The sequence below is a fragment of the Salmo salar genome, chromosome ssa23, assembly GCF_905237065.1.
Source record: "Salmo salar chromosome ssa23, Ssal_v3.1, whole genome shotgun sequence".
In the NCBI taxonomy this organism is placed as follows: Eukaryota; Metazoa; Chordata; class Actinopteri; order Salmoniformes; family Salmonidae; genus Salmo; species Salmo salar.
This window is the reverse complement of record NC_059464.1, coordinates 18,093,094-18,105,876: the sequence shown is the minus strand read 5'-3', so window position 1 is coordinate 18,105,876 and position 12,783 is coordinate 18,093,094. Positions and strand designations below refer to the sequence as shown.

Below are 12,783 nucleotides of genomic sequence, written 5' to 3'. Positions count from 1 at the left end.
TCTGCTGAGTCCCACAAATTGTCCCTGGTCCTGACTGGGGAAGGCTTCTTTCACAGCTTAGCTCCTGTAGTACAGCTTCCAGCAACCTAAACCCAAGCTTTAAAGGTTTAGAAATGGGTTTCTTACATTATCTGGGAACGTACCTTATCCCAGGGGTTGGACCAGTTCAGGGAACAGAACAGAAAAATGGAAAATAAAAAACATTTTCAAGGAACATAAACGTTATTTTAAAAGCATGGAAACCTGTTAATACCATTCTTTTACATTCCAGGATTTTTTTTCTAGTCCCACAACAAAACACAAAAAAGCGCCTATATGCAAAGCCTTCAATCACTCACGCAGAAACTTATTCCAGTATCTGCCTGCAAGCTGGCATTTTTTTCCTGTGCGTATTTAGGCTATCTGCCCCTCCCCACTCCGAAGCATAGGCTACTGCACTGATGTTACAAGCTTGATTCAGAAGACAGGGAGAGTGATATTTAATTAGCTTGAGAAGAATGGATTAACTTTTTCCAATGCTAGTTAAGGATACTATAGGTCTAGTTATCACATTTCAAGTTGGATTTATTAACTACAAAAAGGTAAGAAGTGTTTTTAAGCTCAAGCTTGTTAGCTAGCTAGCTCAAAGGACATTCAAAGTTCCTCTATATAAGCCACTCCTCTTAGGACCTAATTCATATAATGCATGGCATACGCCATAGGCTGCACTTGTCTGTCCATCACGCATGTAAACAACTAGCTTGTCTGCTCTATCCGCACTGATTGATGAAGTAATTTAAAAAGCTAAATGTAAAAAAAACGGTTGATTTCACAGGCTAAAAAAAGGAACAGAAAATAACAATATAAACTGTTACTTTTTGCTGGTCGGAACAGTGTAACGAAATGGGGGAAAAATTGTTTCTGTTCAGAACAAAGTGATTGGAAAATCATTTTGGTTCCAACCCCTGCCTTATCCCCAGTTCTTTCTAAACACCCCAGTCTGAACACATGCTTGTGCTCACACACACACCAACCTCACCTCTGATTCCCTCACTGCATATGCTGCTTTGTTACTGATCTGTTTGGATTTACTATGATGAAAGGTTTGCAGGTTTGTTTGGTCAGTGAGTATCTGAGGAAAGTTAGATTAGATTTTTGTCTATTTTTGTGAATCATATGTTCTCCGTTCTTAGCATTACTCTGCTACTGAATGTACAGTACAGTACATCTCTCTGTTTCTTATTAATATCCACTAGATGGCAACAAAGACAACATTGCAAGTGCACGTTTCTGCCCTGTTACAGCAGCAATAATTTATCTTATGTTTTCAGTACAATGATTAAACTAAAGTCAAGTTTCAAAGACAAATTCAACTTCATGACCAAATAAATCATGGAACAACTTAAATTTAGATTTTTGTCTTCGCCTAAACATTGAACAGGGACCTATTGTATCTTTGAATAATGCCATTGCATAAACTTCTTTCACTTATGTGAACAAGTAATTCAAGTCTCTTGCAACTAAGTCAACCAGACACACATGAGGATTTGGACCGTAATGCCTGAGCTGGTTTTTCTCTGAGGGGATTTCAGAAACCACACAATGTGAAACTGTCAGTGACTTCTGCCTGAAGCCCCTGTGTTTCCTTGGATGCCAAGCCGTTTCACTTCCACCTCAGTTCAGAGGAAGTCTGCGAGGGTTTCACTAAATTACTTGCAACACAGACTCCCACCCTGTCCTCAGAGCTGTGGAGAATGGTGCCGCTCATTCCAACACTCTGAAGCCCTGACAATGGGTGCCAGCTCTCTAGCACACAGGTTTTCCCCCTACACACTCACACGCACGTGCACAGGCACACACTTTTAGCTTCTTATTTCCTCATGCACCACTCCCTCTTTTCCAATTTCTAGGTTAGATGCCAGTTATTATCAAATGTTTGCCGCCAACCCATACTTGGAATCAAATTGAATTAAGTTGAACATTAAGAAACCCATGCATGTCCAACTCAATAGACAGGAGTTGTACTGAAACCAAGCCCAACTGGTTTCTGCTTCTGTTGTCTCCAGCTCTGTGAGACAGGATAGCACTCTGTCCTGAAAGGCAAGTTCAGGCAAATTATCTGAGAGATCAGTCCCCTCATTCTCTCAGCTTTCGCTCAGAGCATGGAGGCTGCTTCTCAATAGTCTTAACTTGCCTCCTTTCCTCTTCTCCTTTCCTCTATATGTACTGCCATCTATGAACTGAAAGCAAATTCTTAGCTGACATCCACCATATTGCTTTCACCTCTCCACCAGGTTTCCGATTGCAGGTAAAGGAAAGAAGGAGAACAGGAAGCCACTTTAGACTATTGAGATGCACCTACAGTGTCCTGCATCACAAAACTGTAATTACCTCAACTATCCTAGGTGTGTACGTCATGAGAGGCAGCAGAATAGGAAGCGTGTGCATGTCCACATGCTTTATACGACAATAAAGCATCAGCACCACACAGTCATTTTAATGTTGCTTTGCGTAGTTCGACAATATAATTGGCACCCCTTAGATGAGATTGTCCTTGACATATTTGCACATTACCCAATATAGCTACAATGCTTATCTGATAATAGGGCTCTTCACATTGTCTACTGTACCTCCATGTTGTAACACAATAGTAGTCTGCCTTCCTGTTCTAACACTATGTAAATAGTTATTATTGTAAAGATAATTTGCAAAATACAAGTGAGGTGCTAGTGCACTGCAACAACTACTGCTAGTAGATCAGATATTATTGACAACAGTAAGAACCTCTTAAGAATCAAAATAACTCAGAACTGAGGCAAGACAGTCTTCTTTCTGTATTTTTGGAATATTGAAAAACAGAATTTCACAATTTATGCTATGTTGCTAAAATGAGCTAAAATCAGTAGCACTTTTGCAATAGGGATTGCCAAAAAAGTGTAATTGGAGGAAATAAATGGTTACATTGACATCCTGAGGCGTTAGTTCACTCATGAGTGTGAGAAAAGTTATGTTTGCAGTCATATCAGAGGTGGTTAGGTGCAAGTTGATTTGAGTGCATTCTGTGTAAACCAAAATAATATTTGATCAACCACATCTAGGACCTCTTTCTTGGTACCACACCATCTCATTATCATTGAATTACCACTAAATTAAATTAGCCAGCTGTTTAAAGAGCTTCTAATTAGAGTCATAGGCTGAGGCTCCACTTCAGAGAGAGAGAGAGAGAGGCAGGAAGAGGATTAGCTTCTCATTGAGGGTCTATCTTTCCTGGTAGATACAATGGCACAGCATACTTCCGCTAGACATTTAGGAATGTCCCATCAGCTATCACAAGTAAGATCATTCCGTCAGGGTTTAACCTTGAGGTCATAGTCTACAAATATAAATAATGGTAATTTTAGTGACATTTAGTTGTAATAATTAACTTTTATATAGGAAGTAAATAATTCAATGAAGAAGATGTTGACTTTGAATGTAAAATAATCAAAACATTTGACTGAAGTCCATGTGAGAGGATAAAAATACAGATGGACCCATTAATATTATTAATCATTTACTTTCAATCATGTTTGCTTTGGACTAGAGGTCGGAATGGCCGATTAATTAGGGCCGATTTCACGTTTTCATAACAATCGGAACCGGTATTTTTGGATGCCGATTTGGCCGATTATTATTTTATTTTTTATTTATTTATTACACCTTTATTTAACTAGGCATGTCAGTTAACACGTTCTTATTTTCAATGACGGCCTAGGAACGGTGGGTTAACTGCCTTGTTCAGGGGCAGAACAACAGGTTTTACCTTGTCAGCTCAGGGATTCAATCTTGCAACCTTACGGTTATTAACTAGTCAAACGCTCTAACCACCTGCTTTACATTGCACTCCACGAGGAGCCTGCCTGTTACGCGAATGCAGTAAGAATCCAAGGTAAGTTGCTAGCTAGCATTAAACTTATCTTATAAAAAACAATCAATCAATCATAATCACTAGTTAACTACACATGGTTGATGATATTACTAGTTTATCTAGCCTGTCCTGCGTTGCATATAATCGCTTAGATACATGTTGCTCCAACCATAAACATCAATGCCTTTCTTAAAATCAATACACAAGTATATATTTTTAAACCTGCATATTTAGTTAATATTGCCTGCTAACATTAATTTCTTTTAACTAGGGAAAATGTGTCACTTCTCTTGCAAACAGAGTCAGGGTATATGCAGCAGTTTGGGCCGCCTGGCTCGCTGCGAACTGTGAAGACTATTTCTTCCTAACAAAGACAGCCGACTTCGCCAAACGGGGGATGATTTAACAAAAGCGCATTTGCAAAAAAAGCACAATCGTTGCACGACTGTACCTAACCATAAACATCAATGCCTTTCTTAAAATCAATACACAGAAGTATATATTTTTAAACCTGCATATTTAGCTAAAAGAAATCCAGGTTAGCAGGCAATATTAACCAGGTGAAATTGTGTTACTTCTTGATAGAGCAATCTGACTGAGCGGTGGTAGGCAGCAGCAGGCTCGTAAGCATTCATTCAAACAGCACTTTCGTGCATTTTTCCAGCAGCTCTTCGCTGTGCTTCAAGCATTGCGCTGTTTATGACTTCAAGCCTATCAACTCCCAAGATTAGGCTGGTGTAACCGATGTGAAATGGCTAGCTAGTTAGCGGGGTGCACGCTAATAGCGTTTCAAACGTCACTCACTCTGAGACTTGGAGTAATTGTTCCCCTTGCTCTGCATGGGTAACGCTGCTTCGAGGGTGGCTGTTGTCGATGTGTTCCTGGTTCGAGCCCAGGTAGCAGCGAGGAGAGGGACGGAAGCTATACTGTTACACTGGCAATACTAAAGTGCCTATAAGAACATCCAATAGTCAAAGGCATATGAAATGCAAATCGTATAGAGAGAAATAGTCCTATAATTCCTATAATAATTACAACCTAAAACTTCTTACCTAGGAATATTGAAGACTCATGTTGAAAGGAACCACCAGCTTTCATATGTTCTCATGTTCTGAGCAAGGAACTTAAACGTTATCTTTCTTACATGGCACATATTGCACTTTTACTTTCTTCTCCAACACTTTGTTTTTGCATTATTTAAACCAAATTGAACATGTTTCATTATTTATTTGAGGCTAAATTGATTTTATTGATGTATTATATTAAGTTAAAATAAGTGTTCATTCAGTATTGTTGTAATTGTCATTATTACAAATAAATAAAAAAATCGGCTGATTAATCGGCACCGGCTTTTTTTGGTCCTCCAATAATCAGTATCGGTATCGGCGTTGAAAAATCATAATCGGTCGACCTCTACTTTGGACTACAAGTCAGCATTTCCCAATGTCTGCATCCTATGATGCAACATCATGACTGACTGGTCGATACACATCCTGTGATGAAATCATAAAAAACTTGTAGCCACACCCTTCAGACCTCACAGACACTACAATACAGTGTTCTTTCCTCCTATAGAATTCCGATGTGTCTGCAGGCATTTGTTCCAGCACAGCACTAACACACCAGAGTCAGCTAATAAAGGGGTTGTTCATTAGTTGATTATATGTTGATTATTGATTGATTGATCAATTTAGTTTGAGCACAATGCTCCATGTGTTGGTGGCCTCCTTCCCACCCTCAACTTCAGTTCCATTACATACACCTGGACAAAGAAAGTGAATGGAAATAAAATAATGTCAAAACTAACAGGGGAAAGCACAACTGCTTCTGTTTCATTAAATCACATCAATAGACATTGGATGAGCATCTGGAACACCCACAGTGATCTTTTCCACCCTGCTATTATAGCTGCTACACTGATTTGATTTGAAAAAATATATATAAATCAAAACACACACAGAGTCTTTGTATATTGAACAAAAATATGAAAGCAACATGTAATGTGTTGGTCCCATGTTTCATGAGCTGAAATAAAAGATCCCAGAAATATACACAAAAAGCTTACTTCACTCCAGTTGAATGCACACATTTGTTTACATCCCTGTTAGTGAGCATTTCTTCTTTGCCAAGATAATCAATCCACCTGACAGGTGTGTCTTATCAAGATGCTGATTAAATTGTGCAGGGGACAATAAAAGGTCACTCTAAAATGTGAGGTTATGTCACACAACACAATGCCACAGATGTCTTAAGTTTTGAGGGAGCATGCAATGCTGACTGCAGGAATGTCCACCAGAGCTGTTGCCAGAGATTTGAATGTTCATTTCTCTACCATAAACCCCCTCCAATGTCGTTTTGGAGAATTTGGCAGTACGTCCAACCGGCCTCAAAACCGCAGACCACGTGTGACCTCGCCAGCCCAGGACATCCACATCCAGTTTCTTCACCTGCGGGATCATCTGAAACCAACCACCCAGACAGCTGATGAAAATGTGGGTTTGAACAACCAAAGAATTTCTGCACAAACTGTCAGAAACCGCCACAGGGAAGCTCATCTATGTGCTCGTTGTCCTCACTGCAGTTCGGCATAGTAACTGAGTTCAGTGGGCAAATGCTCACCTTCGATGGCCATTGGCATGTGTGCTTTTCACGGATGAATCCCGGTTTCAACTGTATCGGGCAGATGGCAGAAAGCCTGTATGGCGTCGTGTGGATGAGCAGTTTGCTGATGTCAACGTTGTGAACAGAGTGCCCCATGGTGGCGGTGGGGTTATGCTATGGACAGGCATATTCTACGAACAATGAACACAATTGCATTTTTTCGATGGCAATTTGAATGCACCGAGATACCGTGATGAGAACCTGAGGCCCATTGTCGTGCCATTAATCCGCCACCATCACCTCATGTTTCAGCATAATAATGCACGGCCCCATGTTGCAAGGATCTGTACACAATTCCTGGAAACTGAAAATGGCCAAGTTCTTCCATGGCCTGCATACTCACCAGACTTGTCAACCATTGAGCATGTTTAGGATGCTCTAGATGGATGTGTACGACAGTGTGTTCCGGTTCCCGCCAATATCCAGCAACTTCGCACAGCCATTGAAGAGGAGTGGGACAACATTCCACAGGCCACGATCAACATCCTGATCAACTCTATGCAAAGGAGATGTGTCGCGCTGCATGAGGCCAGCATCCTGGAGTCGCCTCTTCACTGTTGACGTTGAGACTGGTGTTATGCAGGTACTATTTAATGAAGCTGCCAGTTGAGGACTTGTGAGGCATCTGTTTCTCAAACTAGACACTAATGTACTTGTCCTTTTGCTCAGTTGTGCACCGGGGCCTCCCACTCCTCTGTCTATTCTGGTTAGAGCCAGTTTGCGCTGTTGTGTGAAGGGAGTAGTACACAGCGTTGTACAAGATCTTCAGTTTCTAGGCAATTTCTCACATGGAATAGCCTTCATTTCGCAGAACAAGAATAGACTGACGAGTTTCAGAAGAAAGTTATTTGTTTCTGGCCATTTTGAGCCTGTAATCGAACCCACAAATGCTGATACTCCAGATACTCAACTAGTCTAAAGAAGGCAATTTTTATTGCTTCTTTAATCAGAACAACAGTTTTCAGCTGTACTAACATAATTGCAAAAGGGTTTTCTAATGATCAATTAGCCTTTTAAAATGAGAAACTTGGATTAGCTAACACAACGTGCCATTGGAACACAGGAGTGATGGTTGCTGATAATGGGCCTCTGTACGTCTATGTAGATATTCCAATCTGCCATTTCCAGTTACAATAGTCATTTACAACATTAACAATGTTTACACTGTATTTCTGATCAATTTGATGTTATTTTAATGGACAAAATATTTACTTTTCTTTCAAAAACAAGGACATTTCTATGTGACCACAAACTTTTGAATGGTAGTGTACATCTAATTCAGGAATGTGTGTACAACAAACTATTCCATAATTAGATCAACAGGTAAATGGAGTAACAAGTAATCCATAAAAAAATGTGTAATGGAATTATTACTCCATTAATAACCCTATTATTACATTATTGATGCAAATTTACAAAAATCACCACAAAAGGTCACATCTATGTGAGTGTATTAACTCTTTCCCCCTGGGGTTCTACCTTTCCCATTTCCACAACCACAAACTGCATGACATTACAAGTCTTGGTGTGTGTGTGTGTGTGTGTGTGTGTGTGTGTGTGTGTGTGTGTGTGTGTGTGTGTGTGTGTGTGTGTGTGTGTGTGTGTGTGTGTGTGTGTGTGCGTGTGTGTGTGTGAATAGGACTGGCCACCCCTCCGAATCTGGTTCCTCTCTAGGTTTCTTCCTAGGTTCCTGCCTTTCTAGGGAGTTTTTCTTAGCCACCGTGCTTCTACATCTGCGTTGCTTGCAGTTTGGGGTTTTAGTGTGGGTTTCTGTATAAGCACTTTGTGACATCTGCTGATGTAAAAAGGGCTATAAATGCACAACTACATTTGATTGAGTGATGAGTGAGTAAGTGAGTGAGTGAGTGTGTGTGTGTGTGTGTGTGTGTGTGTGTGCGTGCGTGCGTGCGTGCGTGCGTGCGTGCGTGCGTGCGTCTGCCCGCATGCGTGTTATGCGCACATGTTAACAGTATAACAGTGTAACTAACGCCTACCCATTCAGATATTTGAGAGGAAATATATAGCCATGCCTCCTCTCACCATTACATATTATTTGCCCTCTTATGTAATTTCCCTTTTTACTATTCACAGTAAATGAAAGATGTTCTCAGGAAATAGACTTGTGAAAGAGTGTAGCTGTGAGTAAACACTGAAGATTATATTAAGGTGGGCAAACAGACACTTCTCTCTTAACATCTGCTCTGTCACGTCCTGACCAGTGAAAAGGGTCATTTGCCATAGTAGAATGGTCAGGGCGTGGCAGGGGGGTTGTTTTGTGTGTTTTGGGGGTTTTGGGTTCAAGGGGAATTTGTTCTAGTTTTCATTTTCTATGCTTCGTTTTCCATGTTTGGCCGAGTATGGTTTCCAATCAGAGGCAGGTGTCTTTTGTTGTCTTTGATTGGAAGCCATACTTAGGCAGCCTGTTTTCCTTTGGGTTTTGTGGGTGGTTGTTTTCCCTATAGTCTGAGTACCTTACGGAACTGTTGGCTGTCGTTTGGTTGTTTTTGTTGAAGTGTCATCATTTAATAAAGTAAGAATGAGCACTCTACACGCTGCACCTTGGTCTGTTCACTTTGACGTCTGTGACATGCTCCTTAACATGCAATGTCTTTAGAGGGAATTATTATCGTGTTTAATCAGCAAGATGTGTCTTCATAAAGTGTGCTATTGTAATATATCTGTATATATCCTAAATATTAGGAAATATTTTTAAAAAAATACAAAATTTGGAAACATTTGTAATATGAATTTTACAGGAATGTAAATATCCATAAGTCAAAGACATTACGTCCTAGGGGAGTTTCGGTAAGCTGTGCCAAGGCATCTAGGGGCCTGCACCAGCACACCCCAAACGTCACCATAACACACCTCTCTTGAGACGCTAAATACCTGCCCAGGATGGGGCCTGGAATGTTTACTAAGACCATACGGTCTACATCTAATTCCAAGGAGGAATCGCTGTCAATTATGTGAAGATGCCCAAACTATTACTTTCAAAGATTCGGATCTATGAATTGAAGGATATACCGCAAAATAGAACACAGAGAAGAAGGTAAGTTAAATTATCTATCTAGGAAAGGGACCTTTATAGGCAGTTCATGATACATTTCTGTTATCATAATAGATCGGATGATAATGCATACTACTTCCACAGGATCGATATCCTTCTAAGCAGAAAAAGACAGAAAAAAGACATCCAGTGTATTCTGGCACAAAAGATAAATGATGAGTCCTTTTCTACAAAAATCAAGTAATTATGGCAACAGTGGAGACTATTTCACAACAGTAACATGTCAAATAGTTTACTTAGTAATATTGACTTACAAAACCCATATAATCCCCCCCTTTTTTTCAATCTTTTTAAGTCAAGAGGACAATAGAAAAATCCAGCCAACTCTTGAGACCTTGAAGGATGAAAGTAATGACAACTGTTTTAACTATGTTGGCCCAGAGTACATTCATTATCATCAATAGTACAGTCTTTTTAATTTAATTTTTTAATTTTAATTTTATCTTTATTTAATTAGGCAAGTCAGTTAAGAACAAATTCTTATTTTCAATGACGGCCTAGGAACAGTGGGTTAACTGCCTTGTTCTGATTAGACCACCTTCTGACTTTAGCATTAATAATCCCCCAGGGTGCCTTGCAGCCTTCCGAGCCTTCCTGCAGTCCGAATTCAGTGAGGAGAATATTGAATTTTGGCTAGCATGCATAGACTACAGAAGGACCACCTCACCGGCTGACCTGTCCTGGAAAGCAACAGAGATCTACCAGGAGTTCCTCCATCCCTAGGCGTGGAGAGAGGTCAGTTAGTCAGGCTATGCATCAGCATTCACCTTGGCAGTATCTGGATGCAGTTATCCAAAATACTAACATAATATAAGCTAAAGTAGCAGATATAGGTATAATTCCTACGGTGACTATGTAATTCCATGTACTTTGCTGATGTGGGAAATTGACTATTTGAAAGATAACTTAGCCTATCATTAGAATAATTTCACAAGCACTGAAACTTTCTGACGTGATAAAATCCCTCCTTCAAAAATACAGATAACACGCCGTTGGGACAAGATATGATTTCAACAAGCTCACGCAGTGAATGAATGAATTGGCAAGCTTAGGGTGGAAAGGTGACCATATCGCTCAGCTCAGGCTTTTCATAACATTAGCTTCACAACTGTGTGTAGAACTTTCCTTTGGCACTCATTGTAATGGTTTGTGTTTCCCCTCTACAGATCAACGTTGACCACCACATCCATGAGAAGATCAACAGGTACATGAAAGCTCCTGGTCTGTGCTGCTTTGACGAGGCAGTGAGACACGTGTACAAACTGATGGAGAGCGACTCGTACTCCAGGTTCCTCAGATCAGACGCCTACCTGGGGCTCAGACGCAAAGCCAGGACCTTCTGGTCGACGTTAGGGGTCAAGAGTCCCTAGACTTCCTGGCGCTGACGGAAACATGGATCACCACAGATAACACTGCTACTCCTACTGCTCTCTCCTCGTCTGACTACGTGTTCTCGCATACCCCTAGAGCATCGAGCCAGCGGGGTGGTGGCACTGGAATCCTCATCTCTCCCAAGTGGACATTCTCTCTTTCTCCCCTGACCCATCTGTCTATCTCCTCATTTGAATTCCATGCTGTCACAGTTACCAGCCCTTTCAAGCTTAACATCCTTATCATTTATCGCCCTCCAGGTTCCCTTGGAGAGTTCATCAATGAGCTTGACGCCTTGATAAGTTCCTTTCCTGAGGATGGCTCACCTCTCACAGTTCTGGGTGACTTTAACCTCCCCACGTCTACCTTTGACTCATTCCTCTCTGCCTCCTTCTTTCCACTCCTCTCCTCTTTTGACCTCACCCTCTCACCTTCCCCCCTTACTCACAAGGCAGGCAATACGCTTGACCTCATCTTTACTAGATGCTGTTCTTCCACTAATCTCATTGCAACTCCCCTCCAAGTCTCCGACCACTACCTTGTATCCTTTTCCCTCTCGCTCTCATCCAACACTTCTCACTCTCCCCCTACTCGGATGGTATTGCGCCGTCCCAACCTTCGCTCTCTCTCTCCCGCTACTCTCTCCTCTTCCATCCTATCATCTCTTCCCTCTGCTCAAACCTTCTCCAACCTATCTCCTGATTCTGCCTCCTCAACCCTCCTCTCCTCCCTCTCTGCATCCTTTGATCTCCTCTGTCCCCTATCCTCCAGGCCGGCTCGGTCCTCCCCTCCTGCTCCGTGGCTCGACGACTCACTGCGAGCTCACAGAACAGGGCTCCGGGCAGCCGAGCGGAAATGGAGGAAAACTCGCCTCCCTGCGGACCTGGCATCCTTTCACTCCCTCCTCTCTACATTTTCCTCTTCTGTCTCTGCTGCTAAAGCCACTTTCTACCACTCTAAACTCCAAGCATCTGCCTCTAACCCTAGGAAGCTCTTTGCTACCTTCTCCTCCCTCCTGAATCCTCCTCCCCCTCCCCCCCTCCTCCCTCTCTGCGGATGACTTCGTCAACCATTTTGAAAAGAAGGTTGACGACATCCGATCCTCGTTGCTAAGTCAAACGACACTGCTGGTCCTGCTCACACTGCCCTACCCTGTGCTTTGACCTCTTTCTCCCCTCTCTCTCCAGATGAAATCTCGCGTCTTGTGACGGCCGGCCGCCCAACAACCTGCCCACTTGACCCTATCCCCTCCTCTCTTCTCCAGACCATTTCCGGAGACCTTCTCCCCTACCTCACCTCGCTCATCAACGCATCCTTGACCGCTGGCTACGTCCCTTCCGTCTTCAAGAGAGCGAGAGTTGCACCCCTTCTGAAAAAACCTACACTCGATCCCTCCGATGTCAACAACTACAGGCCAGTATCCCTTCTTTCCTTTCTCTCCAAAACTCTTGAACGCGCCGTGCTTGGCCAGCTCTCTTGCTATCTCTCTCAGAATGACCTTCTTGATCCTAATCAGTCAGGTTTCAAGACTGGGCATTCAACTGAGACTGCTCTTCTCTGTGTCACGGAGGCTCTCCGCACTGCTAAAGCTAACTCTCTCTCCTCTGCTCTCATCCTTCTAGACCTATCTGCTGCCTTTGATACCGTGAACCATCAGATCCTCCTCTCCACCCTCTCCGAGCTGGGCATCTCTGGCACCGCGCACGCTTGGATTGCGTCCTACCTGACAGGTCGCTCCTACCAGGTGGCGTGGCGAGAATCTGTCTCCGCACCACGTGCTCTCACCACTGGTGTC

At 42.2% G+C, this 12,783-nt stretch overlaps 1 protein-coding gene across 2 annotated transcripts; it reads left to right on the top strand.

The window, feature by feature from the left end:
• The first annotated feature begins 401 nt into the window (after positions 1-401).
• On the top strand, positions 402-11,190 carry LOC106584152 (regulator of G-protein signaling 1). Of its 2 annotated transcripts, XR_006761510.1 has the most exons (3): positions 402-581; positions 10,186-10,352; positions 10,784-11,190. XR_006761510.1 is itself a non-coding variant. In XM_014169073.2 (2 exons), exons 1-2 carry the CDS (start codon positions 516-518, stop codon positions 10,985-10,987), a joined length of 270 nt encoding a protein of 89 aa, XP_014024548.1. In that variant the 5' UTR covers positions 402-515; the 3' UTR covers positions 10,988-11,184. The 2 variants fall into 2 exon arrangements, 1 of the variants encoding a protein (XP_014024548.1); XM_014169073.2 differs by lacking the exon at positions 10,186-10,352 and having other exon boundaries at positions 10,784-11,184.
• Positions 11,191-12,783: the final 1,593 nt, after the last annotated feature.